This window comes from Gorilla gorilla, chromosome 18 (assembly GCF_029281585.2).
Source record: "Gorilla gorilla gorilla isolate KB3781 chromosome 18, NHGRI_mGorGor1-v2.1_pri, whole genome shotgun sequence".
NCBI lineage: Eukaryota > Metazoa > Chordata > Mammalia > Primates > Hominidae > Gorilla > Gorilla gorilla.
This window is the reverse complement of record NC_073242.2, coordinates 20,531,600-20,559,304: the sequence shown is the minus strand read 5'-3', so window position 1 is coordinate 20,559,304 and position 27,705 is coordinate 20,531,600. Positions and strand designations below refer to the sequence as shown.

Genomic DNA, 27,705 nt, shown 5'->3' with positions numbered 1-27,705 from the left:
CTTGGCAGGCTCCACCTCCATCTCAAAGGATGTTGCAGACAGTCTGGGGACTCAGGAAGACATTTGTCACAGGGGCAGGGCCATTTCAGAGTCCCCACTAGGGCAATGGCTAGTGGAGCCATGAGAGTGGGGCAGTTCTTGAGGCCCCAAACTGTAAGGCCGCCAGTGTGTAACTCCAGCCTGAGATAGCTGCAGGCATGAGATTCCAACCCATGAGAGATGCTGCATAGACCGAGTCCAGCTGCCTGAGGCCTTGGGGGGCCAATTTCCTACCCCAGTGTGCCCAGGATGTAGGACATGCAGTCAAAGATGATTATTCTGATATCTTCAGTTTTTTTTTTTTTTTTTTTTTTTTTTTTAGATGGAGTCTCGCTGTGTTGCCAGGCTGGAGTGCAGTGGCGTGATCTTGGCTCACTGCAACCTCCGCCTCCTGGGTTCAAGCAATTCTCCTGACTCAGCTTCCCGAGTAGCTGGGATTACAGGTGTGTGCCACCACACCCAGCTATTTTTTGTATTTTTAGTAAAGACAGGGTTTCATCATGTTGGCCAGGATGGTCTTGATCTCTTGACCTCATGATCCACCCGCCTCGGCCTCCCCAAGTGCTGGGATTACAGGCGTGAGCCACCATGTCTGGCCTATCTTAAGATTTGATATTGTTTTCTATCTTGGGTTTTACACTCACTTGGGAAGTTACCCCTTTCTTCTTGCCTATTTCTTCCTTTTGGAATGGGAATGCCTATTTGATGCCTGTCCTGCAATTGTATCCTGGTAGTAGATAGATAAAACAGGCTCACAGCTGGAGGGAAATTTACCTCAGGATGAATTGTGCCTTGAGCCTCACCCATATCTGATTTAGATCAGTCTGGAATTTGGACTTTTGAGTTGACACTGAAACAAGTTGAAACTTCTGGGCTACTGGGATAGAATGTATTTTGCATGTGAGAATGACGTGAGTTTTGGGGGCCAGGGATAGAATGCTATGATTTAAATGTGTCGTCTGAAGTTCATGTGTTGGAAACTTAATCACCATTGCAACAGTGTTGAGAAGTAGGGCTTTTAAAAGGGGATTAGATCATGAGAGCTCTGCCCTCATGAATGAATGTCATAATGGCAGGTGTGTGTTCATTATCACGAGACTGGGTTTGTTATAAAAGTGAGTTTGGCCCTCTCTCACTCTCTCTCACCATGTGATGCCTTCTGCCATATAACGACACAGCAAGAAGGCCCTCACCAGGTGCAGACTCCTCAATCTTGTAGTTCCTGGCCTCCAGCACTGTTAAGACATAAATCTCTGTTTTTCATAAAGTACCTAGTGTTAGATATTCCATTATAGCAGCACAAAGTGTACTAGTTGCATTTGTGTTAAATATGCACACACTGAGGCCTGGCATGGTGGCTCACGCCTGTAATCCCAGCACTTTGGGAGGCTGAGGCGGGCGGATCACCTGAGGTCAGGAGTTCAAGACCAGCCTGACCAACATGGAGAAACCCCGTCTCTACTAAAAATATGAAATTAGCCAGGCATGGTGGCACATGCCTGTAATCCCAGCTACTCGAGTGGCTGAGGCAGGAGAATTGCTTGAACCCGAGAGGCAGAGGTTGCGGTGAGCTGAGATTGTACCATTGCATTCCAGCCTGGGCAATGTGAGCAAAACTCCGTTTCGAAAAAAAAAAAAATTTTATATATATACATATACTATTACTCCACTGATACAGCATCATATTTGTTCTCTACGTTATTGCCAAACCCTGTGATAAGTTACCTTGAGTGTGAAAACGTGTGCTCCTCCTCATAGGAGTAGGTTCCAGCTATTGCTTCTGAGGGTCAGGAGTCCATTTTGAAAAAGAATAGACAGACAAAAATTGATAGTGCTTTGTCTTTATTTCTGATGCCCATCTTCTTCAGAGGTTAAGAAGAAATGACACTGATGTACAAATGACTCACCAAGGGACTCTCACCTGACTCTACCCTTGCAGGGGTGGAATAAATCCCTTCTATTTTCAAGTCTATTTGTCCCATTTCTGTTTAGACATAATTTGAAAGCCAGCTTGGACCTTGTACTTTTCAATTATGTTAACGTAAAATACTCGTAATGAATGCAGTATGAGTTTAAAGTGAGCTTTTCAGATCCTATAAGTGCATCCTAAGTAATGACAGGCTTTAAGATAAGGAATATATGCATTTTGTTAAGGCAGAAATCTCATAAAATTTCATGAAAAACCATGGTCAATCCAATGATGCACTTTTTAAGACAAGTTTGGAAACTGGAAGGGTCAAAAGACAACAAAAAAGCACACACAAAAAAACCTCACTTTTAAGCAAATCTATAACTTGAAAAAAAAAAAAGCCTAAGAATATTCTGAGAGTGGTACATAGTTTTATAGTAGCCACAGTAACTTCCAGTGACTGGCAAATTTCTTTCCATCATCTGGCATGTGTGGTGAATGGAATTCCCATGAACAGCTCTTACACCCTTCCGCTTTCCTTCTACAGGCCTCGGTCTTGTTTCCAAAGGTGACTGCAGTGAGGATGTAAGGTCCATGACCTCTAGGGATAATGCCATCCATTCAGGAAGAAAGATGCTGAGAAACTCTAGGGATATCTAAGTGCACGTCACAGAGGGAGAATCAATTGTGGAGGTTTTAAGAAGACATTTGAATTTTTGCCCCTAATCAAGAAGTGTTTTGCCATCTGGTTTACATTCAATAACTAGTTGGCTCATCATTTGCAGAAATAAACTTTCCTCTAGATTAGGAAACTTCATCATGAGATCTGAGATATACTGGTTTGGAAAGTTTCCTCAGTTTCTCTTGGCTTCGAAGTCCCCGGCCTCGGAGTGGGGTAAGGCCCATTGGAGGCAGATGAATCTGAATAAGAACAATAATATGAAGAATCATACTCATCATCATTGCAGCAGCTCATATTCACTGAGGATCTACTCAGAAAGTACCATATTCTCTGCTAAGTGCTGTATCTACATTGATTCATTAATCTTTACACAAGTTAATCCTACAACAACCTCATAAAGGATTATTATTCTAATATTTACAGATGAGGAAATGAAACCTCAGAGAAGTTAAAAAACTTGCTTAAGGTTATACATTAAGAAGGGAAGCCAGGATTTGAACCCAGATCTGTCAGATTCCAGAGCCTGTGCTCTTTGCTATATCGCCTGCATAGAGGAGAAAAAACGAGCATGGATCACATAGCAAGTTGAGAATCCAAAGAAGGGGAGAAAAGTGTGTGTATATAAAGATGTTCTGTGCATAGTAGAAAATTGGGATCAAACTAACTGCCTAGCAAGAGGGGCTGGTTAAATTATGGCTGGGATGGTTAATTTTTCTTTCTTTTCTTTTTTTTTTTTTGAGACACAGTTTCACTCTGTCACCCAGGCTGGAGTGCAGTGGCATGATCTCAGTTCACTGCAACCTCGGCCTCCCAGGTTCAAGTGATTCTCTGTCTCAGCCTCCCGAGTAGCTGGGATTATAGGTGCTCGCCACCACGCCCGGCTAATTTTTGTATTTTTAATAGATATGGGGTTTTGCCATGTTAGCCAGGCTGGTCTCGAATTCCTGACCTCAAGTGATCCACCTGCCTTGGCCTCCCATAGTGCTGGGATTACAGGCATGAGCCACCGTGCCTGGCCTAGGATGCTTAATTTTTTGTGTCAATCTGATTGGCGATGGGTGCCCAGATTAAACATCATTTCTAGGTGTATCTGTGAGGATGTTTCTGGATGAGATTAGCATTTGAATCAGTGGACTTAGTAAAGCACATGGCCCTCCCCAGTGTGAATGGGCATCATCCAATCCATGGAGGGCCTGAATAGAACAAACAGGCAGAAGAAGGGGAAGCGGCTCCTTTTGCTTCCTGCCTGTTTCAGCTGGGACACCTCATCTTCTCTGGGCCTCAGACTGGGGATTTCCACCATTGGCCCCTTGGGTTCTCAGGCCTGTGGACTCAAACTGAGTAATACCACCAGCTTTCTTCTGGGTCTCCAGCTTGCAGATGGCAAATCCTAGGACTTCTCAGCCTCTATAATCACATGCAACAATTCCTTATAATAAATCTCCTTTCGGCCGGGCACAGTGGCTCACGCCTGTAATCCCAGCACTTTGGGAAGCTGAGGTGGGCGGATCACAAAGTCAGGAGTTTGAGACCAGCCTGGCCAACATAGTGAAACCCTGTATCTACTAAAAATACAAAAAATTAGCTGGCATGGTGGCGGGGGCCTGTAATCCCAGCTACTTGGGAGGGTGAGGCAGGAGAATCGCTTGAACCCGGGAGGTGGAGGTTGCAGTGAGCCGAGATCGTGCCACTGCACTCCAGCCCGGGTGACAGTGCGAGACTCCATCTAAAAAAAAAGAACCAAAAAAACTCCTTTCAGGCGTATCTAGATGTATCTCTGCCTAGATATATAGAGAGCCAATTCCTCATAATAAATCTCTTCACATATACATCTAGCTGTCCCTAGATGTACATACCTTCATTCTACTGGTTCTGTTTCTTTGAAGAACCGTAACACAATGGCACATTCTTACAATAGCATACAATGCAATCATTTAAAAAAGATTGGGCTGGGCGTGGTGGCTCATACCTATAATCCCAGCACTTTGGGAGGCCAAGGCAGGCGGATCACTTGAGGCCAGGAGTTCGAGACCAGCCTGGCCAACATGGTGAAACCCTGTTACTACTAAAAATACAAAAATTAGGTGGGTGTGGTGGTGCACCTGTAATGTGTAATCCCAGCTACTCAGGAGGCTGAGGCAGGCGAATCCCTTGAACCCAGGAGGCTGCAGTGAGCCAAGATTGCATCACTGCACTCCAGACTGGGTGACAGAGTGAGGCTCTGTCTCAAAAAAAAAAAAAAAAAAAGATTGAGGGAGAGCTACATACAAAGATGTGCAGAAGACATGAAGTAAAATAAGTACGCAGTATAACATTATATCCAGAATCCTACATATGTAAAGAAAATGTAGGTACATGAATACAGAAAAAAAGACTAAAAGGGTATACTACCAAACTAATTAGGTTGAGCCACTACAATATAAAATTGCTGTTTTTGTAGCTAAAAGAGTTGAATATTGGCAATTTTCCATTTAACAGTTAAAGTGTTCACCCTCTACACAATGAGAAATTTTTTTTTTTTTTAAGAATTTTGGGCTGGGTGCAGTGGCTTACGCCTGTCATCCTAGCACTTTTGGAGGCCACGGTGGGCAGACTGCCTAAGCTCAGGAGTTCAAGACCAGCCTGGGCAACACGGTGAAACCTTGTTTCTATTAAAATACAAAAAATTAGCTGGGTGTGGTGGTGCACAACTGTAGTTCCACCTATTCGAGAGGTTGAGGCATGAGAATCACTTGAACTGGGAAGGCAGAGGTTGTAGTGAGCAGAAATCATGCTGCACTCCAGCCTGGGCGACAGAGTAAGACTCTGTCTCCAAAAAAACTAACAAACAAAAAAGAATTCTGGCCAGGCACGGTGGCTCATGCCTGTTATCCCAGAGCTTTGGGAGGCTGAGGTGGGAGGATTGCTTGAGCCCAGGAGTTCCAGACCAGCCTGGGCAACACAGTGAGACCTCCATCTCTACAAAAAATTAAAACATTAGCTGGGCGTGGTGGCACATGCTTGTAGTCCCAGCTACTTGGGGAAGTGAGGTGGGAGAATCACTTTAGCCCGGGAGGTCAAGGCTGCAGTGGGCCATGACTGCACCACTGTACCTAGCTTGGGTGATGGAGCGAAGACTCAGTCTCCACAAATAAATAAATAAATAAAACTTCTTTTAAATTAAATTATTGTTTCAAATTTATGGTATGAAAGAATTTAAGAAAACAAATTTATATATATTTATTATTTTAAATTCATATAAATTTGAAATTTGTTTCTTAACTTTCTGAATGTATTAAGTTTATTTATATATTTTTTTATTTTAAATTTATATACATAAATTTAAGTTTTATTTATTTTTTGAGACAGGGTCTCACTCTGTCACCCAGGCTGGAGCGCAGTGGTGTGATCATGGGTCACTGCTGCCTCAACCTCCTGGGCTGAAGCAATTCTCCCACCTCAGTTCCCCAAGTAGCTGGGAATACAGGAGTGTGTCACTATGCCTGGCTAATTTTTAAATTTTGTATAGCAATGGGGTCTCACTGTGTTGCCCAGGCTGGTCTCAAACTCCTAACCTCAAGTGATCCTCCTGCCTTGGCCTCCCAAAGTGCTAGGATTATAGGCATGAGCCGCAGTGCCTAGCCTGGATGAGAATTTTTGACCATTTTTACTTTCTACTTTATGCATTCCTTTCATGTTTGAACTTTATTCTTTTAGTAACAACAAACCTGCCTTTTATAATTAAACACATTTCCATAAAAAAGATGAAAGTGAAAAGAGAAAAAGCTCTACAGTGTGAGCTGGTTTTCCCTTCCATACGTGGAAAGCTATGTAAGCAGGATACGTCATGCATTCATTGACACTTTACTTTGTTGTGATGGGCTGGCAGCATGCAATGATAGCTTATTTCCAACATGCCTCCCACAGCAGCTCTGGGCTTCTCAGCAAGCACTCGCCCTCTTGTTACACATTCCTGGAAATAACCAGGTTGATGAGGGTAAGTACCCAGCACTTGTTAACTGGAGTCACACTTACTGGCCTTGGGTAAGGAATCTTGTAATGCAGTCCAATTTCAATCCTGGCTGTGCATTCATCTATACACTGTTTAATTAGGTCTGTGTCCGTGAGCTATTAAAAGGGAGAAAGAAATGAGGCTGATAGTATCTTTCTAATGGTACATAGAGTATAGGTATACATTTTCTCAAACTTTTTTAGTTCACTAGCCAGTAAATGAAATGTTGCTAATTTGGAAAATCAAAAGCAATTTAATATTAAAGCTTACCATAAACTTTTAAAATCGTTAAAGTAGGTAAAAATAATTCAAATAATACAAAAGGATGTAACATAAAAACTACGTTTCCCTCTTACTCCTCTATTCCAGTTCCTCATCTCGGAGACAACAATTAGCAGTTTCTTGTGTGTTCTTGCAGGGGTATTCTATGTATATGTGAAAATGCACATGTATGTAGAAGCTGATTATTTTTCTCACACAAACAATAGCTCCCTTTGTTCTGAACCTTGCTTTTTCATGAACATAACTTGAGGTTCCTTCTATATTCCATCTATAGAGCTGCTCCCTTCTTTTTAACAGCTATATAAAATTCCAACAGAAGGCTTTATTATAATTTCACCAATCTCCTACTCATGGATAATTGAGTTATTTCCAATTTTTTGCTATTATAAATGATTCCGCTATGAATCTCTCTAAAATTACTTTGCTTACATGCATATGTATCTAAAAGATGAATTCCTAGAGAGAGAGGACTGCTAGGACAAAGGCACAGATTCATGCATTTTTAATTCTCACAGATATTCCCAGATTACTCTCTAGAGTTCACACCAATTTACATTCCTACCAACAATCTATAAATTATATTCTCACCGACACTGACTGGGAGTGCTTCTTCACACCCCCCCTCATGTTGATTAAACTTTAAAGTAACCCCATGGTTTCTGCAAGTGCTGTCCTGAAACCCCCAGAGTAAGACACTGGAGAATGATCTACACCTCTTAAACTGTCAACTGCCTTGGCTCATTAGTAAGGGGAACAAAGGGCTTTTGAAATTCCAAAATAGTCAAATCATGGTAATCCACTTTCAATTAAAGGAATAAAAAGTTCATTCTGAAAAACAGCCAAGTAGGAAAAAGGGAGAAACTCTTTCATTATTAGGTAGGAAAATGAATCAAGACGTGGCTGTGCTAGGAGTTTGCAAGTGGACTTCAAAGCTGAGCTAGGATTGCATCAGCACCAGATGACACCCACGCAGCAAAGTCTGGGTCCATGTGGCTTGGAAATTTCAAGGGCGTTCCTGTCCTATGGTACCTCTTGGAGCAGAGAAGAGTTCCAGGAACAGCAATGCAGAGAACCACAGCTGTGAGTCCCTTGCGGCAGAGGCCCAACTTTCTGACCTCTGTGCTTCTCAGAAGTCACTGATTTGCTGTCTGTGTTGGAAAAGAGTTCCGTGTTCCCATTTGCCCACTGAGATTCAGAGCAGTTCATGGGATACCTTTGGATTATTAAACTCTTAAGAGTAATCAAAGTTACAAGAAACTCATTATGTCTGCATGAGGGACTAGGAAGAAAGAAAAAGCCCTTGACAAAGATATGGTTAAGGGGGTTGGGGCTTCCAGGGCTTCAGCTGTCTATCTGAACAAGCTTGGGCTACAGTACTCCAAATTCAGTCATTCACGGGCTGGCTGCATGATTCTGCCATATCCACATACTACTTATACTAATGTTAAAATTTTTCACTAAATTGACTCTCTTAAGCAATAGCATTTGTGAAACTGTGGTCTAATATTCTCTGTCCTTTATAACACATGCTAAAGCAAGTACATATCTTAAAATTAAGAACCCATGTACCTCTTCCGCCCACTCCCAAATAATCTCATGTACCATCAGTGGCACATACACCTCCCTCTGGCTCACTCCTCGAGCCAATCCAAGCCGAGGCAAAGGAAGGGTTATTGCGATAACTGAAAACCGAAAGTCTTGAGTAGTCTTCAGGTGAGTGAGCGTGCAAAGGTTTATTGGGCATGTACTATGATATCCCCAACACCGCAGGCTGGACAGTGCCTTCAACTATCAAAGTTATTACTTGGGCAGAACAACTCTGATACCTGAAGCTACAGAAAAGGCACAGTGGTATATAATCAATGGATGCAGTGACTGCTACAGACAGCTATAGGAATTCAGAACAGGCGGCCAGCATGGGGTTGAGGGGGAAGCAGAGAAACTGAGGAAGATTTCCTGGAGGAGGTCAGTTAAATCAAAGTATTTATAGCTGCTCATTCATTTAGTGACAACCACAAGGAGGTCCCTTGGGATATACTAGATAAGTATAAGACCTTGTCTATATGTTCAAGGAACTGATGATCTGGTTGGGAAAACCATGCCAACATAAATAAAATAAAGAAGAAAAAGGAGAATATAAACAACTATTTAGGGATCTCCAAGCCTTTTGATCATCTACTCTTTTTTTGTTTTTTTTGGTGACAGAGTCTTCCTCTGTTGCCCAGGCTGGGGTGCAGTGGCATGATCTTGGCTCACTGTAATCTCTGCCTCCTAGGTTCAAGAAATTCTCGTGCCTCAGCCTCCTGAGTAGCTGGAACTACAGGTGTGCACCACCACACCCAGCTAATTTTTGTATTTTTAGTAGACAGGGTTTCACCATGTTGGCCAGGCTCATCTTAAACTTCTGACCTCAAGTGATCCACCGGCCTCAGCCTCCCAAAGTGTAAGGATTATAGGCGTGAGCCACCGCACCTGGCCAATCACCTACTCTTTTCATTGAAATATTTCTGAGCCCACAGCCCCTATATATGTATTTATATTAATTTATAAATGTATTAATTTATAAATTATATATATGTACTAACAAGTTCATTGTAACTGTGTACCAGACAGACTTTTTAGAAAGATGAAAGGATAAATAGAAATAGCAGTTGTATTTTATTTCCATTCCTTAGAGGATTGTTTAAGGACCTCATGGGGTACATATACTCTGGTTTGGCAAGCATGGTCTATGCTAAGAGCAGAAAAAGTTTGGGGAAGCTGGGTTTGGAGGAAGGTCAGAAGGGTAGAGAGAAACTTCATAAGTCAGCCTTGAAAAGCTAGAGGCATCAGGGATTCAGAGAAGGGGAAGTTGCTGCAGATTAGGAGGGCTTCTGTGGTAACGCTTTTTTTTTTTTTTTTTTTTTAAGAGACAGGGACTCGCTATGTTGCCCAGGTTTGTCTCGAACTCCTGGGCTCAACTGACCCTCCAGCCTTGGCCTCCCAAAGTGGTAGGATTACAGGCGTGAGCCACCATGTCCAGCCTTTGTAGCACTTTTCCCAACTGTAATTTTATATTTCTTTCCATCTAACTCAAATGCCTTTGACAGCTGTGTCTTGGTTTGGCTTATGTTTGTCTTCGACATCTAATCTTGTGTTTGGCACATAGTAGGCAATCAAATATTTGTTGAGTGAGGAATGAGAACAAAGAGTTGCAGAGTGGTGACAGGAGCTGTGACACCAATGGGCCAGTGGGGAAGGGGAGGCACTCCTGTAGAAAGATGACCCTGCTTTGGACCATTAAGCCGTGGTGAGGTCCTTCAGGTGGCCAGGCAGAGGCCAAAGCTGGGGATTCAGATGTGACAGCTTAAATCACAAGGTGGCTGCATGTTGCACGGGCCTCAGCACAGAGGGCTGACCTTCAGAGGACCCCTGCAGCTGGCGGGAGGGTGTGTGATGACAGGGCTGAAGAGAGACAGTCAGAGGTCAGAGAGGGAAAAGTGGTGAGAGTAGACTGTTAGGAAGTTTCATGAGGGGAGCAGTGACCGCGCTGAATCCATTAGATCAGTGAGGAGACGGAAGAGAAGTCAGGTGTGAAAGCCTTTTTCCATGCTTAGTGCCAGGCGGTCTTCCCCGGAGCTAACAGCTAACGCTTTAGGGTTTGTAGGGGGAGGTCCAGTCTGGCTCCCTGCTGTGTGTGCAGTTCCCTTAAACCAGCTAATGGAGACACTATTTTACCCAGTTCTGTGGTCCCAAAGGGCAATCTCACTCTGCTAGCCAAAGAGGCTTGAGTTCAAAGCTGTTATGAAGGGAACCCTGTGTCTTAATCCTATTCTCTTCCTTCTAAATGGGTTTATATTTAGAGGCTTTGAATAGTTTATGAATTGAAAAAAAACAACAACAACAACAAAAAACCACTTTCCTGCACACCTCCTATGGGAGTGGCCAGCAACGGGTACAGTATGAGGACTGGCTCCTCCTCTGAAAACTCATTGGCCTGCTCATGTCACCTGGCTCATAGGGTCTTCTGAGGACACTGAGCCACTTACTGGCTGGCTTGAGACCTGGAACAAGTGAAGAGAGAAACACAGGCTTCCCAGTGGTCAGGCAAGCTAGCCAAGCTGTGCACTGGCCCCTTCCTGCCCCAAGTTCTGCCACCATGACTGTGCGGCTCAGCCCTCTTGATTAAAGACCGAAAAGAAATAAACAAATATCATAAGGAACAACTCTCCTCTGCACAATCTCCAAGTGGGGCCTACTTACATTTTTGTTTTTCCGGAACAGCGTTCTGGCTTCATTTAGTATGTACTGTTTTTCTTTGATGGTGTCTTCCATCTGCCCTGATGTCGCCTGCCATTTCCTCGCAAGCCTGAAAATGCTGCGGTAGAGGCCAAGGACTTCTTGTCGTGTTGCTGTTGTCATCTTCAGACCCACCAAAATAGAAGAGGGAAAATTTGCATAAAAATGCAACTTGACAGGAGGCACCAGGCAGATGTACAGTTTTTTTTTTTTTTTTTGAGATGGAGTCTTGCTCTGTTGCCCAGGCTGTAGTGCAGTATTGCAATCTCGGCTCACTGCAAGCTCTGCCTCCCGGGTTCACGCCATTCTCCTGCCTCAGCCGCCCGAGTAGCTGGGACTACAGGCGCCCGCCACCACGCCTGGCTAATTTTTTGTATTTTTAATAGAGACAGGGTTTCACCGTGGTCTCGATATCCTGACCTCGTAATCTGCCTACCTCGGCCTCCCAAAGTGCTGGGATTACAAGCGTGAGCCACCGTGCCCAGCCGATGTACAGTTTTTTAATCAAGACCTTTAATTAGTCTAGAAATAATTGCTCTTTCTCAACAAATCTGTTGGGTAGCATTGCCGAAACCATCTAATAGAAACACCGTATCTCTCAACTGGCTTTGTAATTCATCCCGAGGTTGAGGGTTGCTTAACCACATCGTTTGCCATGGTGGCCACATTTATGAACACGGCAAAACCAAAACTCACACTTATTATTCTTTAAGCCAGTCCAGTAAAATTATATTACTCACCTGAATGCCTAGGTGAAGGCATATTTTGGATAACTGAATTTTCTAGTTAAGGGAGAAATGGAATTTAATCCACTGGTTACAAACTCAAGTGCCTCTGCGGCCTGGCAGGTAATATAAATGAGAGGACTTGCTTGGATGGGGACAGTGGCCACCTGGACAGGAAATGCCCCCTTGAAAGGGAACAGTTGCCATTCAGCTCCAGCCAGCAGCTGCCATGTAGAAAGAAGTGCCTAGGAATGCCAGGTTTCCTGATAGCTTAAAATTAGGTGGCAATCCAGATTTTAAAAATATGACATCTCAAAAAAACACACTAAGTCATCATTTTTGAAAATGTGAGGCCAGGCGTGGTGGCTCACGCCTGTAATCCTAGCACTCTGGGAGGCTGAGGCAAGTGGATTGCGTGACCTCGGGAGTTCAAGACCAGCCTGGGCAACATGGTGAAACCTTGTCTCTACTAAAATACAAAAAAAAAAAAAAAAAAAAATTAGCCGGGTGTGGCGGCATGTGCCTGTAGTCCCAGCTACTTGGGAGGCTGAGTCAGGAGAATTGCTTGAACCCCAGAGGCGGAGGTTGCAGTGAGCCAAGATTGCACCATTGCACTCCAGCCTGGGCAACAGAGTGAAACTCTGTCTCCAAAAAGAAAAAAAAAAAAAAAAAAGTGACGACTGTACAGGCCAAACAAAATGAGTCTGTAGGCTCAGTTCCACCCAGAGGTTGTCAGGTTGCAACCTCTCTTTTAGTCTGTCACAACCTTTTTGGAAATATTTCTCAAAACCGTTGGTCTACTTTCTTGTCCAATAAGTATAATTAAAAATCTTTCTGATGACTGGCCGGGTGCGGTGGCTCATGCCTGTTATCCCAGCACTTTGGGAGGCTGAGGTGGGCGGATCACGAGGTCAGGAGATTGAGACCATCCTGGCTAACACGGTGAAACCCCGTCTCTACTAAAAATACAAAAAATTAGCTGGGCGTTGTGGTGAGTGCCTATCGTCCCAGCTACTCAGAAGGCTGACGCAGGAGAATGGTATGAACCCGGGAGGCGGAGCTTGCAGTGAGCTGAGATCCGGCCACTGCACTCCAGCCTGGGTGACAGAGCGAGAATCCGTCTCAAAAAAAAGAAAAAAAAAAAATATTTCTGATGACTGAAGATCTCAAGGCCCCTCTTGGTTTTTAGTCTCAAACATCAGTTTTAATTTCAGAAGACGTGGCCAAGAGAGAACGGACGTAGGTATATTCTGTAAAGCTAATTGTATTTTTCAAAAGCATAATTCCCAGTATCTTTAAATTCTTATTACAAAATATTTCAGATACAAAAAGATATAGAGGCCAGGTACAGTGGCTCATGCCTGTAATCCCAGCAGTTTGGGAGGCCGAGGCAGGTGGATCACTTGAGGTAAGGAGTTCAAGACCAGCCTGGGCAACATGGTGAAACCCAGTCTCTACTAAAAATACAAAAATTAGCCAGGTGTGGTGGCAACCACCTGTAATCCCAGCTATTTGGAGGCTGAGGCACGAGAATCACCTGAACCCAGGAGGTGAAGGTTGCAGTGAGCCAAGATCACACCACTGTATTCCAGCCTGGGCAACAGTGACTCTGTCTCCAAAAAAAAAAAAAAAAACAAAGAAAAGATATTGAGACCAATATAATAGCCATACAGTTACAACAGACCTTAAAGAATAAATTATGTATCCAGTAGAAACCCCCACTGTACCCCTTCCAAATCACATTTCCCTTCCTCTCCTAGAAGGAATCATTATGCTGAATTTGTTGTTTATTGTGCATATCTTTACACATAACATTTATAGTATTGCTTTGCAAGTTTTATTTATTTATTTAATTATTATTATTATTATTATTTTTGAGACAGAGTTTCACTTTTGTTGCCCAGGCTGGAGTGCAATGGCGCAATCTCGGCTCACTGCAACCTCCGCCTCCCAGGTTCAAGTGATTCTCCTGACTCAGCCTCCCAATTAGCTGGGATTACAGGTGCGCACCATCATGCCCGGCTAATTTTGTATTTTTAGTAGAGATGGGGTTTCACCATGTTGGTCAGGCTGGTCTCGAACTCCTGACCTCAGATGATCCACCTGCCTCAGCCTCCCAAAGTGCTGGGATTACAGGCATGAGCCACTGCACCCCGCCTGCTTTGCAAGTTTAAAAAGTTTATAGGTAAGTTCTGCAATTTGCTTTATTTGCCCATAACATTCATAAGATTCATCCATGTTGTTACACATGGCTCTGGTTCATATATTCTCAGTGCTGCAATTCAGCCTGCTGTATGAAGATATCCCAATGTACTATCTATTTTGCTGATGGATATTAGGTGTTTCCTTTTTAAAAAAATTATTTAAGGCCGGCCGGGCGCGGTGGCTCACGCCTGTAATCCCAGCACTTTGGGAAGCCAAGACAGGCAGATGACAAGGTCAGGAGATCAAGACCATCCTGGCTAACAAGGTGAAACCCCGTCTCTACTAAAAATACACACAAAAAATTAGCCGGGCATGGTGGTGGGCGCCTGTAGTCCCAGCTACTCGGGAGGCTGAGGCAGGAGAATGGCGTGAACCCGGGAGGCGGAGCTGGCAGTGAGCCGAGATTGCGCCACTGCACTCTAGCCTGGGTGACAGAGTGAGACTCCATCTCAAAAAAAAACAAACCAACAAAACCCCAAAAAAAGCAAAAAAAATTTATTTAAGGCCACATGCAGTGGCTCATGCCTGTAATCCCAGCACTTTGGGAGGCTGGGACAGGCAGGTCACTTAAGCTCTGGAGTTTGAGACCCACCTCGGTAATATGTTTTTAACAAAACATTCATTTTGTAAAAAATACAAAAATTGGACAGGCGTGATGGCATGTGCCTGTAGTCCTAGCTACTTGGGAGGCTGAGGTGGGAGGATCTTATGAGCCCGGGAGGCTGAAGTGAGCTGAGATTGCACTACGAGCCAAGACTGAGCCCTTGCACTCCAGCCTGGGTGACAGAGTGAGACCCCATCTCAAAAACAAACAAGCAAACCCCAACAACTTATTTAAAAACTTCGGGCTGGCTCCAGTGGCTCATTCCTATAATCCCAGTACTTTGGGAGGCTGAGATGGAAGGATCATTTGAGGCCAGGAGTTCAGGACCAGCCTGGGCAATATAAAGAGACCCTATCTCTATAAAAATGAAAAAACAAAGTACTTCAGCCCCCCTCCCCTTTTTTCATAACTATTTACATTTCTATATCTAAAATAAATTCAGGGAAGCTAGAAAAAAAAAGTCCCACTACTGGAAGATTCTGATTAGTCAGAATTAGAACAATGAATATTGTACAGCCTTGAACCAGAAGACAGGGTGGGAAGACAAGGAGGGCAGATTTGGTGAGTAAGTAGCAAGGCCAGGCAGCTGGGCACCTCATTCTGAGTTCTGGGTTTTCCTCTAACAGGCTCATCAGGATCAGGAAGTAAGCTGCTCACTGCCTGCTTTTGGGAACATGATCCATTTTCAACTTATGGAGGGAAAGGCATAAGAGGTGGAGATAATATGCTTTAGGGTAGTCCTGAAATTATGAGAATTTGAGCAGCTAAAGAATGCAGATTGGAGCTGGAAGTGGGCATGTTTACCTCAAAATTCTAAGTACTTGCAAGGAATTCACCTTACAGAGAATTTCTCTTTCCAATATGAGCACTTACTCTGACCCTGATGACGTTTCTTGAGGTTTATTCTTGAGTAAAGAATAAGCCAACTGATGAAAAGCTTCAAATACTACTTCACCTAATTCAAAGGTTAAAAGGACCAAAGTTATATTCAATACCAATTCTGAGTCTATGAGGCTGCACAGAAAAAATGCTTACAAGGAATTCATAAAAACCAAGAGAGAACATCATGCTTTGTGGCTTATTGTAATAAAAACCCAGATGAGATGATGACATTTTTCCTGGTAAGGAAACAGGTTTCTGAGTTTCTGGCTCTCCCTAAAACTCCATGGTTTCATATGAAAATACATGAGTCAGTTCCTGTGAGGTACAGGGAGTCTGTAACTAACATCTCTTAATGATTGCTTCACTTCCCTGTCATTAACAGACGGAACTTCCTTGACTGCAAGACACTTGAGAAAAGTGACCAAGGTCAGGCATATTCAATCAGCAGCAAGGTTTTTTGTTGTTGTTGTTGTTTTTTTTTTTTTTAGAGGCAGGGTCTCGCTCTGTCACCCAGGCTGGAGTACAGTGGCATGATCATGGCTCACTGCAGCTTTGACCTCCCAGGCTCGAGTGAGCCTCCTGCCTCAGCCTCCAGAGTAGCTGGGACCTCAGGCATGCGCCACAACAACTGGCTAAAGCAACCTTCTCTAAAAATCTAACTTTAATTAGTTTCCTTCTATGACTCTAAGAATCACTGTTTCAAACTCTAACTGATCATATACCATAATCTGATACACAAGCTCTGCAATTAGGTTAATACCCTCAAGGTAATGAGCAGTGCTAACAATTGGTACTTAATAGGACTATTTTCAAAACACTTTAATTAACGTTTAAGTGTTTTGAAAACTAATCCTGAAAGGGATTTATGTGATGTCTCACTCTGCAACATCAGGTGACCCAGAAAACCCAAGTTTCAAAGATTTCCTGAGAGAAGGGTCTAAAGCTGTATTCACCATTGTGTACTATTAAATCTAGCCTACCATTTCCTTCCAAGTCTTGAGAGAAAAGGCAAGAAAAGAAAAATGCTTCTTTTGTTCTTTTCTTACTGGGTTTGTTTCAGGTCTTTGAGGGAACCATGTTCTTTCTTGCCTTAGGGGCACATATCCATGCAGTTTTCTCTTTCTAGAAGGCTTTCCCCTGAACCCCTCCCTTTTACCTGACCAACCCTATCCATCCTGCCGTTCCCAGTGAAAATATGGATGTCTCAGAAAATCTTCCTGCTTCCCTCACACCCATTGGGTTGGGGCTCTCTGTTGAACCTTCTCACAGGTCCTAATATTCTTCTTTGTATAGCACTCCTCACTTAAGTAATGGTTTGTTAAAGTTTTCCCCCAGTAAACTCTCATCTTTATGGGGGACAATGATCACATTCATCTTATTTACTGCTGAATTCTCAGCACCTAGAAAGGTATATAATCAGTATTCAATAAATGTTTGCTGAATAATTGAGAGTATCCTGTGCTATAGAAAGTTTGTGATTCTAGAAACAGAATCAGCCATATATTTTTTAAAAAGTTTAAAAAGCTCTTTTCCTTTTTATATTTTTGTCTTTGTTCCTAGAAAGCAACTTATTTAGAAAAATCACCTTTTCCCGAATATGGATTTAATGGCTTGAAACCAACATTTATTGCTCTACAACTATCAATTATCTCTCACAATTAATGCAAGACTAAGGAAGCCCTTTTCCTTCTTCACTACATCAGGGGTTGATCTGATACAATGGGGTCTGCTGGGATTTTCTTACCAGCAATACATCAGGAATATTCAGTAGTTTAGAGGACCACAATTCAACTGCGGTCTCAGCTGGTCACGAAGTCTATCCATGTAGATTTTTAAAAGTTAACCTTCTATCATCTTTATTCTGAGACTGACATTTCTTGCAATTCTTTACTCCTTTTCATCTCCCTAACCCCCAAATCCCAGAATGAAGAAAGACAGAAGATATGAGGTGTGCCTGGAAAGAAATGGGACTAGAAGCTGGTCTCTTTTCTTAAAAATCACGCCCTGTTATAACACAGGGTTATACATGTGTGGAGGTGAGGATCATTTCCAAGCCTCTGTGATGTGCAGGCCTGTGCCACTAAGAAAAGGCTGACAGATGTTGCTGCCAGTGTGTTGTGGCCTCTGGTCATAGTTAAGAGATGTGTCCCCTAATGCCAAGTGTCCCAAAGATTGGTTGGGGAGGTGATCTTAGATATACAATACAAACTGTATATTAGAAAAGCCCATCAAACCCATAATTTTGAGTGATTTAGATTTTATGTGATATACAGCTTCCTTTAAAGAAATGAATTAGAAAACTTTTTAAGCTGGTTTAAAATACAGGTAAACAGCAAAAACTGTTATGTGGACTCTGAAGTTTGGGAGCTACTGCTCTAAGGTGCCTTGCCATGTCATACTTCTGTCTGTCTTGGCTGAGTCTTCCTCTGCCTACAATGTCTCCTTTCTGTTAGCCACCCCACACCATCAAACAGACACCTACTTGCTATTAAGCTTTTCCAAAGCAACCTTTTCCTTGCTTCTATCATGGCCAGCAGATAGTTCTGCATTTCTTTCACTTTGTTTTTTCTTCTCTGAGTCTGAATTCCTGGAGGGCAGGGATTGTATCTTGTTCATTACAGTAAGAAAAATATTAAAAGTTACATTTGCTTTGCATTTACTGTGTGCCAGATAATTTGCTAGGTACTCTATATATGCAGATACTACCATTATCCCCATTTTACAAAGGAGGAACCTGATGCAGAGACTAAGTAACTTGTCCAAGGTCACACAGCTAACAATAGGCAGGGCCAGGATTCAAACTCAGCTGGTCTGAAGTTAGAGCCCATGCTTTTAATCACGAAATACACTGTTCAGTCTCAATAAATGTTGAATGTCTGTTGATTGCTTTAAAGAGCTTAGCTAGTTGTGACAAAGGGAACTAAATAATTCTAGTCCCTTTCTATACAAAGAGCAAAGGAAGCAATTTTTTTGCACATTGATGTGAATTCCAATAGCCTTCCCCATTTGCCACCTGCCCCTGCTCCTAACCTGCAACCGCCCTTTTTAATTATGTTACACACCAGCGTGCTCTAAGCAGGCTGGGCACATGGCTGCACCGCTTTGCTCTTCCATTCCCCGTGGCAACCCTGTCCCCTCTGACTCCAATGGAGCCAACATAAAAGCCACCAGTGCAGGGGCTCACTACAGTGCTACTACCTGGTAGGCCTTACTCTTCCCTTCCAAGGATCCATCCATCCATCCACTCACTCAACATTTATTGAAGGTCCACCATGTGCCAGACACCTGCCGTTTCTGGGGATACAGTGATAAATAAGCAGCCATGGTCCCTACCCTCCTTGAGCTTATATTCTAGTGGCAGAGGCAGATGATGTACAAGAACAAGAATTTCAGACAGTCATATGTGCTCTGAAGAGTAATAAGATACAAATGACCAGAGGTGGGGGTTATTTTCTGGGTGGTCAGTGACATTTGAGCTGAGTCCTGAATGGTGTGATGGAACCTAATAACGGACCCAGGTAAGGGGAAGCTGGTGCAAGTAGAGGGAACAACAGGAGCAAAGGATGTGACGTGGGAATCGACTTCAAAGATGAACATGAGGCAGGGCATGGTGGCTCATGCCTGTAATCCCAGCACTTTGGGAGGCTGAGGTGGGAGGATTGCTTGAACCCAAGAGTTTGAGACCAGCCTGGGCAACATGGGGAGATCCCATCTCCATTGAAAAATAAAAACATTAGCCAGGCATGGTGGCTCATGCCTATAAGCCCAACTTTCAGAGGCTGAGGTGGGAGGATCCCTTGAGCCCAGGTGATAAAGGCTGCAGTGAGCTATGATCACGCCACTGCACTCAAGCCTGGGCAACAGAGTCAGACTCTGTCTCAAAAAATGAAAATAAAAAAGATGAACATGAATGCAACAAGAGCCTTTGGGAAAGGGGCCACAGGTCCACAGAATCCAGCACAGGTTGGGGGTAGGCCTTGGAAAGGCACTTTGTTTCTGGTCTTAAGCGCAAAAGACACTGGTAGATTTTATGCAAGCTGGAGTAACATGGTCTGATTTATATCTTTTTAAATACACTGTATTATCAAACTACTGTATATCATAACTACTTATAATTCCAACACTTGTACAGATGGTGAAACAAGATCTTGCCTAATGCCCCTAATTAGTTGACAGGAGTCAGGGTCAAGAGCCAAAAAAGCTGGATGATCATTTTCCTGACTGACCACAAGCTTTTCTGTTTTTATTTTGGAGTCAGTAATGGGGACTCATAATGGGCAGCGATCAGTCTAAAAAACAAAAACAAAAACCAAACACCAAACACCCACCCACTCTGCCACTCACTGTCCAAAGTGCAGTGAGAGGGTCTGGGGAGGTTCCAAGAACTTACTGTACAAGGCATACCCAGACACTTGGTGTTTCTACAGGAGGACTATGGAAAGATCTGCTGGTATGAGGGGCCTCATCCACTGTGCCCTTTTTCCCCACCTCTGGAACAGTTCCTCTGCCTTTGGAAAGACCATTGCAGCATGAACACTTAGGAATTTAAGAGCAGAGATGAAAATTCCCTTTCCCCAGATGAGATTTATAGAAGTATGACTCTGGTCTCAGGAATGTCCAAATTCCAAATGCTGGACTCTCATGAGGCTTTGCCTTCTAAAGAAAATGTGTTGCAGTACAAATAAGAAATGGGACAAAGGCAAGAGGAATTTACCCTGATTTTCAAGCCCCAGGAAGTTAAACACCCCTTTCCATTTATTTCAGGAAAGACCTACCCCTAGATGGAACTTTTTCCCTCATCAGAACTCATGACCGTAGTATAGTCAAATTTCTCTCCCAAGTACTTTATGATTTTTTAGCAAGGAGGGGGAATCATAAACTCCACCCAAATGAGATCATGGTCTTCTGTGCTCATTATGTGCAATGTCCCTCTTTTTGCCATAGGAAGCCTCTCTACTTCATACAACTGAAATACCCTTTCTTTGCCTATTTGCTGCTTCCACCTTTTGACTTCCATCACTTCTGGACGGGTGCCCTTTTCACACTGGGGCTGGGTCAGTGTCCCGGCTATGTGCACTCCTGGCACCTCTAGCATACCCCTGTCATAATGTTCATCCTACTCTATCATAATTTTGCATGACTTACCTTTCTTATTCCACCATGTGTGTGTTGCAGGGAGTAGGAGGTGGGGAGAGCAGGCAGAGATTTGGGACTGTCTTGTACATTACATGCCTAGGCTGGCACATAGTTGGAACATGACAAATATGTATTAGAAGAATAAATTTACACACACAGAATGGTCATTGATAACGTATGTTCTCATCCTGAGATACACACGATGGTATCTGGACAAGCTTCCCAAGTGATGATCCCAGAGCATTGAAGGGTTAAATACTAATTAACCCTTACTAGGATGCTTTCAAGAGCAGTGTGTGTCAGGATAAAGAACTGGAGACTCAGTGTTACTTGGGGAGGAATCCTCATCAGTTTCATCCAGAACAGCGTAAGAGACACAGCTATGATGTAACCCTCACTCTTAAGTTTTCTTAAGGCTGGTTAGGGTTTGTCCACTGGACTGAAATACCTTATAATATTTCCATGAAGTTTAGAACCAAACATAGAAGAATGGGGTTCTGATACTTTTTTCCTGAAAAAATCCTTTTGGGGAATAAGGTCCACTATACTCAATGATCATGGGTTAAAATCAATCTAGAAAACTGACTTAAAACTGTCATTTGGAAAACCTCTACAGAATTGAAATGCTCTTGATAATGTGAGAGCAACCAGACGTTCTTGCCCTGTATAGCAGAGTAGGGAATATCTGTCCCATTTGTAAGGAATAGCAGATATAATACGAAATAAATGAACATTTATTTTGGGCTCTGGGTGGACAAGGCTGGGTTTGAATCTTGACTTTACCCCATTGGGCAAATTATTAACTGCCTGAGACTTGGTTTCTTAGAATGTACAATGGGGTAATAGCAGAACCCCTTTCAGAGTCGTAAGGATTATTCATGAAATAATCCATGTACATCACTTAGCACTGAGAGTTAACAAAGACAAATGTTACCTGAATAGGAGGAAACAGAGGAAGAACAACGAGGTCTCTTTTATCTATGCTAAGCTTTGTCTGAATAGGAGAGAAATGTGTGGCCTGTTGGTGAATTTATTGCTTTGTGGTAGTAATGGATTTTCCTAAAGCTGTTTCCCTCTGATCATTAATAATCCCTGTACAGCAAAGGACTATTGTTCTTTGGTATGAGTAAATAACCCTGTTGGAAGCACCGCTTATCTTCAGACCACAGCGCATACTTCTTACTGGAAATATAATGCAGGTGCCAACACCAAAGGCATGACCAGGCTTCCCTTCCTATTTTTCTTCCTTTATCTCTTACTCCTTGTTTATCCCTCAGGGGACTTTTCTCTTAGATCTGTTATACTCCCTCCTTTTTGGTGTACACCCATATTCTTAACCCAATCCAATAACCTTTAAGTGAAATTGTTCTCCATACATTTCTGGTCCCATATCCTCCTCTCTATCAATTAAACACACACACACACACACACACAACCACAGACTTATTTCCTGTTTCAGATTCAGTTTTTGGTTACTAGAATCCAAAAAGGGAAGTGTAATGCCTCACATGCCACACACTGTTTTGCAAATTTCAGGATATGCTTGTGTGGTATACTTAATCATACCGCAGCTATTTTATGAAACAGCATCTTTTTACACAGAAAATGATAAGAATATGGTCTGTCAGCAATAGGGGGCAGGAAGGAGAGGATGGATGGCATTTTTATTTTACCTAAGGGAAAATAATTTAGTTTAGGCCCTGTAATATGGGAAGTTTTTAGAACACGGGGCCAAAACAAAAAATGTCTGAAAGACTTCTAAAATGTCTATCCCCAACAAGATCACAGGAGGCAAGCACACCCATTCTAAATATATCATACCAGCACCGGAGCGCACACAAGATTATATTTGTACAGGGGAACTCCAATCAGGCTACTGTAACCGAGATAACAACCAATAGATATACAGCTATTTTTCCCATCAGGGATAGAAGTTCTAAATGAAAAGTTATGGGCCCCTCAATTCAAAAGAAATGGAAGTATGTTTCCTTATTAGCATATTTTAACAGGCAAAGAAAAGGTACGGGTCAGTCAGAGGTGGTGAAAAAGCAGTCACCAGTTACTAGTAGTAGAAGGCAGTGGAAGAGATGTGGGAGGGGGGGCTGGAATTGAAGGCCAATGCTAAAGATCAACCATTCATTCATTCATTCATTCATAACTCCCCAGCCAGGATCTTTCACCCTTCATATCAAATCGAGAAGTCTGAGAACACAAGACACTGACTTAAGTTCTTGCTTTGTGATAGTTTTCTGAGGAACTGGATTAGGAAACTGACCAAAGAGCTTTGCATGCCACACTAGATACAGCTGGGGCTTTCTAGCACCTGACCCTTGATCCAACTTTCTGATAAATAACCACATTCTGTGCAGGGGTCCAGGCCTTCAGGACAGCTTCCTCCACCATCAAATAACTACTGAAGGCACAACTTTCCCATCTGCAGAGGCACCAGAGCTCCTCAGTAGGCTAAGTCCCTTGAGTTTCACATGCAAAGAATGACTAGCCTACATAGTACCCTCGAGTTCCTCCAGTCCAATGCTGACCAAGATAACTTTCTGTGAAGGAAATGTTCTATCTGCTCTGTCCAATAGGACACACACCTGTCACAGGTAGCTACTGGCACTTGAAACATAATGTGTTGGAGGAACTGAATTTTTATTTAAATAGTCACATGAGGTCAGTGGCTACACAGGGATAGCACAGCCCTAGACCAAGAATTGCAAATCAAATGCCCACAGCGGTCAGCCAGGTAGCAGGAGAGGAGAGGCCTTTTTGGCAAACCCTGAGCATGAGCCACATAGACGGGAGACAGCTCTTCAGCTCTGGCTGACAGTTGCTGTGTAGGAACCTCTAGGAACTTCAGGCTGGTGTTGTCAGATTGTCGGATTTTTCAAATGAAGCCCAAAGTCTGGATTTTGATGTCCAATTTTCAAATGTTGGCAAGTAAATTTAAAAAAGAATTTAAATCACTGTGTGGGCTGAACAATATGTTTGCAGGCAATATCTGTCTTGTCAGTATGCAACTTCAAATCTAGGCCAACCCTTCAGCTCAGAGAGAAGAGCTTTATCCATGGCCACTCTGCTGGTCAGTGGCAGATCCAGGATTGAAACCCAGGCCTTCTGATACCCTTTACACTACTATATTGTGGAACTGACCATAATTGTGGTGGGGTTGGCAGCAGTGGCAGGGACAAAAGCCCCTTTTTGTGAGAAGCTGTTGGATTGTATGGCTGATACCTTAAGAACACAGTGTTCCTGCCCAGCTACAACCACCATATGGACAAGGCTCTGTACCAGGAGCCAGGAAGACACAAATAAGAAACAGTACCTGGGGGAGACAGCCATATAAATAGACAATTTATCCAAAAAGTCAGGTTTTCTATAACGGACACAAATTACCTGAGCACAAGTCCAAAAGCACTGACAGCTGGGAGAGGGAGGGAGGGAAGAGATTTGAGCCAGGACTTAGCTTCTACTTGCTGCTGGTAGAAGCTGGCAAGCGGGTGGATGAGATTCACTGATCATGGGGATGGGTCCCATTATTCCAGGATATTAAGGGGCCTCTTTGATCTCTGAGGTCTTGTCTGTGTCATCTCCTTTGCTGGCTTCTCCTTCTCTGGGTACTCTCTAAATGGTAAGAACCCAAGGGATTTAGGGGTCTTCCTCTTTTATTTACACCCTCTTCTTAGGTGATCTGGGAGCTCCTCCCTGCCTTCCTCATTTATTATCTCCAACTATGATTTTTCCCTGACTTGTATATCTAACTTCTTGACAACTTCATTTGACTTGTTAATAGACTTATCAAACTTAATATGTTCAAGAGAACTTTCGATATTCCTTTCTAAACTGTTTTCCCGTAGGGAGTTAACCTTGGTTCCTCCCTCTCCTACACACTTCACATCCAATTCCCCAGCAAGTCCTGCAAGCACTACCTCCCAAATATATGCTGAATGGAATTCTCTCCATTTCCACTGTGAGTGAGGGCCTTTTCTTTTTTCTTTTTTTTTTTGAGACGGAGTCTCACTCCGTTGCCCAGGCTGGAGTGAAATGGCGCGACCTTGGCTCACTGCAACCTCCACCTCCCGGGTTCAAGCGATTCTCCTGAGTAGCAGAGATTACAGGCGCGTGCCACTACGCCCAGCTGATTTTTGTATTTTTAGTAGAGATGGGGTTTCACCATGTTGGCCAGGATGATCTCCATCTCCTGACCTCGTGATCCGCCCGCCTGGGCCTCCCAAAGTACTGGGTTTACAGGCGTGAGCCACCGCGCCCGGCCGGCCCTTTCAACACTATCTTCACCTCTCCTTTGTCTTACAGTGCAACAGTCTCCTAACAGGTCTAACTACTTCCACCCTTCTCTATCCAGCAGGCAGAGCGGATTTTTAAAAATGTAAATCAGGTCAGGTTACTTCCCTTCTTAAAACCCTTAAGGTACACATTAGCCAAACCCCTGCCTTGGGCTAAAAGGCGCTGCTAGTCATGCCACTTCCCCAACTACATCACAGAGCACTCCGGCCCTGGCTCTGTTTGCTTCAGCCACATGGCCTTCTGGCTGTTTCCAACCTAAAAGTCCTTCTCATTGGCTCTTCTCTCCACCCAGAAAACCCATTGTCTCGGATCCCCGCAAAACCGTGGCCTCCTCTGAACGACCTTACCCGATTTCGAGGGGCCCTCCCCCCATCTTCTGTCACCTCATCCGGTCTTTGGGGGGCATTTCTCACTTGCTGACACCTTCTTTATTGATTTATTTAACTCTTTCCTGCACACGAATGGAAGGTAACGGAGCAACACCCTACTCTCAGGTTTGAAGAGCAAGGGAATTACGAAGCTGGCTCTCACGGTCCTAGGGAGTCTCCGTTCCTGTACGGGACCTGGTGTGGGCCAACGTTCCCCAGCCAGACACCTCTCACCCCCGGAGCGGCCCCTACCATCTCCCATTTACATTCGGGGGGTCCAAAAGATTCACAGCCTCCGAGGGGGCCCCACGCCGGCACCTGAGCGTCCCCACACCAGGCCTCCTCTCTTGGACGCGCGAGCCACTTCCGTGAGGCAGGACCCCGAGGCCGGTGGCGATGACACCAAGCCGCCCCCGAGAAGCTGGGGTCACACAGGCCCGTCTCCCGGCAATGCCGCAGCCCAACCTCCAAACCATGCCTGCCCGTGGGGAGCCAACCCCTTCCCCGCCAGTCTCCCGCGCCTGGAGTCGGCGCCTCCATCCCCTACACTCACTCTGCGTCAGTCCTGCCTTCCCCCACCCACAGAAGCGCGCAGCCCGCGGCGGGCTGGGAGGAGTCGGCGCCAGGAGCCCAGCAGAGCCGTGGCCGACCGAGCACAGGCGGGTCCAGTAGGCCAGGCCGGACCAAACCACCGGGCCCACCTCTGTGGGAGCACCAGTTCCAGGTGTGGGGGAGTCTCGACTGACTGACTCTACCCATCTCCCGCCGCATCCAACAATAAGCTGAGCTCCTCCTCCCCCTATTTTTCCTTTACGCTTTCATTATCCTCCCCGCTCCATTCCCGTAAAACAAGAAAAAAAAATGGTCCAGCCCAGCTCCCTCCGGGTTGCTAGGTCTTTGCCCTTACTTGGCGACGGCTTCGTACGTCTTTATGTGCGTCGTGACGCAATCTTCCACTCGTTCCCTCCTTGCCCCTCTCCCATTCTCCCTCCTGGAGCTGGCGGCCGGCGGGGTTACCGGAAGTGATGATGCAGGAGGCGATGGAGGGGGCGGGGCTTCGGGGCGGCCGCCGCCGGTGGGCCGCAGATGAAGAGGAGGCGGTGGCAGTGGTGGAAGAAGAGGCGGCGGCGGCGGGGGCAGGGAGCCTGGAAACGCGAGCGGGGATGGTAGGTGGTTTGGACCCGCCGGGCCGCCGTCGTTTCCAGAAAGGGTTTGACTGGAGGAACCTCTGGAGCAGCTGTGAGTTTTGGGGAGGGGGGGAGTTGAGGAAAAGGCGGGGGGGCATTGAGAGATGAAGGGGCGGGGGTTGGGTACCTTCGAGAAAGGGGGGTGGAAAGGGAGGAGTGGAAATCAGCGCGTTGTCTGGACTGGTACCTCTGAAAGAAGAGGCTGTGAGGGGAGCCTGTGGCGTGTCAGCCGCAGGGCTCAGAAAACTTACCTACTGTCCCTGCCTCCCCACCGCCAGCACCCCTCAACCCAGGGCCTGGGGATATGGGGTTGGAGCTGCCCTGGAGGGGGTGCAGACTCTGGTCCTCTGTCCTGGGTGAGCGCTGTGAGGTAGGAGCCCTAGGGGGAGGTGGTGGGTGAATCTCCCAGCTCCCTCCGCCCTCATTTCCCTCCCCACCCCCATCGTTCTCTTTAATCATTAACAGCCCTGGAATTAAGGGGCTCAGACCTGAAGGCCTTTTTGTGCACCTTTGCTATAAACGATAACCATCTGTGTCCGAGGTAATGGGGCTGGAGGCTTTGCCTGTATCCTCTATAGGAAGTGGGAAGGGGTGACAAATGTATTGTTTGTTCCTCCACCGCCCCCCCCGCACTTCTCACCCCTCATCCTCCCCCATGCACACCCCTGGTTTCCACTTTAATTCTCTGTGGCCGAGTGGCAATCGTGGATTTTTTTTTCTTCCCCTTTCCTCCTTTATGGCACTTAGTGCCTTGGTTACCTCTTTTGAATTTGGTGTTCAGCCTCTATCCCAGATCTTAACTGTAAGCTTTGTAATACTTCATACAGGCTGTCACGTTGGGAGTACCTCTTACGCTCCGATTATAATGAGCATTTTCTTTTATGAATACTGGAATTCCAGAGCCTTTGCAAGGAATCCTGAATGGCATCATAGCCCAGGAATCAAGGTCTCTTGCTCGAAATACTTTATGTGTGAGGAATTTACATGTTGTCAGCTCTTCCCAAAATGATTTGCTAGGCTAATTCTGGATTTCTGTGTTTCTCTCCACCCACTTTTCATGATGCACTTCAGAGAACAGAAAACCCCATATTACTTTTTTGTTTCTACAATTG

The 27,705-nt window shown here is 44.5% G+C and overlaps 2 protein-coding genes across 16 annotated transcripts in view; one reads left to right on the top strand and one right to left on the bottom strand.

Annotated features, from left to right (window-relative positions):
* Positions 1-1,864: 1,864 nt before the first annotated feature.
* LYRM1 (LYR motif containing 1) lies at positions 1,865-27,475 on the bottom strand. 10 transcript variants are annotated; one of them, XM_055365421.2, is made up of 6 exons: positions 27,353-27,464; positions 26,845-26,972; positions 26,314-26,551; positions 11,146-11,304; positions 6,645-6,737; positions 1,865-2,869 (listed from the first exon to the last, which is right to left on the bottom strand). In XM_055365421.2, the coding sequence occupies exons 4-6, from the start codon at positions 11,302-11,304 to the stop codon at positions 2,753-2,755; spliced, it is 369 nt and encodes a 122-aa protein (XP_055221396.1). In that variant the 5' UTR covers positions 26,314-26,551; positions 26,845-26,972; positions 27,353-27,464; the 3' UTR covers positions 1,865-2,752. The 10 variants fall into 10 exon arrangements, with proteins under 10 accessions (XP_055221396.1, XP_063556106.1, XP_063556107.1 ...); XM_063700036.1 differs by lacking the exon at positions 26,845-26,972 and having other exon boundaries at positions 27,353-27,475; XM_063700037.1 differs by lacking the exons at positions 26,314-26,551; positions 26,845-26,972 and having other exon boundaries at positions 27,353-27,371.
* DCUN1D3 (defective in cullin neddylation 1 domain containing 3) overlaps positions 26,023-27,705 on the top strand; it is a 45,815-nt gene continuing 44,132 nt past the window's right edge. Inside the window, exon 1 of one of the 6 annotated variants that reach the window (XM_031002855.3) lies at positions 26,023-26,130. The gene's annotated coding sequence lies outside the window, so the exon portion shown is untranslated. Of the gene's footprint in view, positions 26,131-26,486; positions 26,646-26,861; positions 26,964-27,705 lie in introns of those variants that run through there. The other 5 variants (XM_031002856.3, XM_031002852.3, XM_031002854.3 and 2 more) reach the window with 5 other exon arrangements.

Excerpts from the sequence above, each read along its gene's own strand:
- LYRM1 (XM_063700034.1), bottom strand. The coding sequence starts at position 25,946 with ATGGAGGCGCCGACTCCAGGCGCGGGAGACTGGCGGGGAAGGGGTTGG. Across the intron at positions 6,738-11,145 it reads TGTTCCGGAAAAACAAAAAT|CTCACGGACACAGACCTAAT; the intron begins GTAAGTAGGCCC and ends CCCTTTTAATAG. Across the intron at positions 2,870-6,644 it reads AGATTCCTTACCCAAGGCCA|ATTCATCTGCCTCCAATGGG; the intron begins GTAAGTGTGACT and ends GTTCTTATTCAG.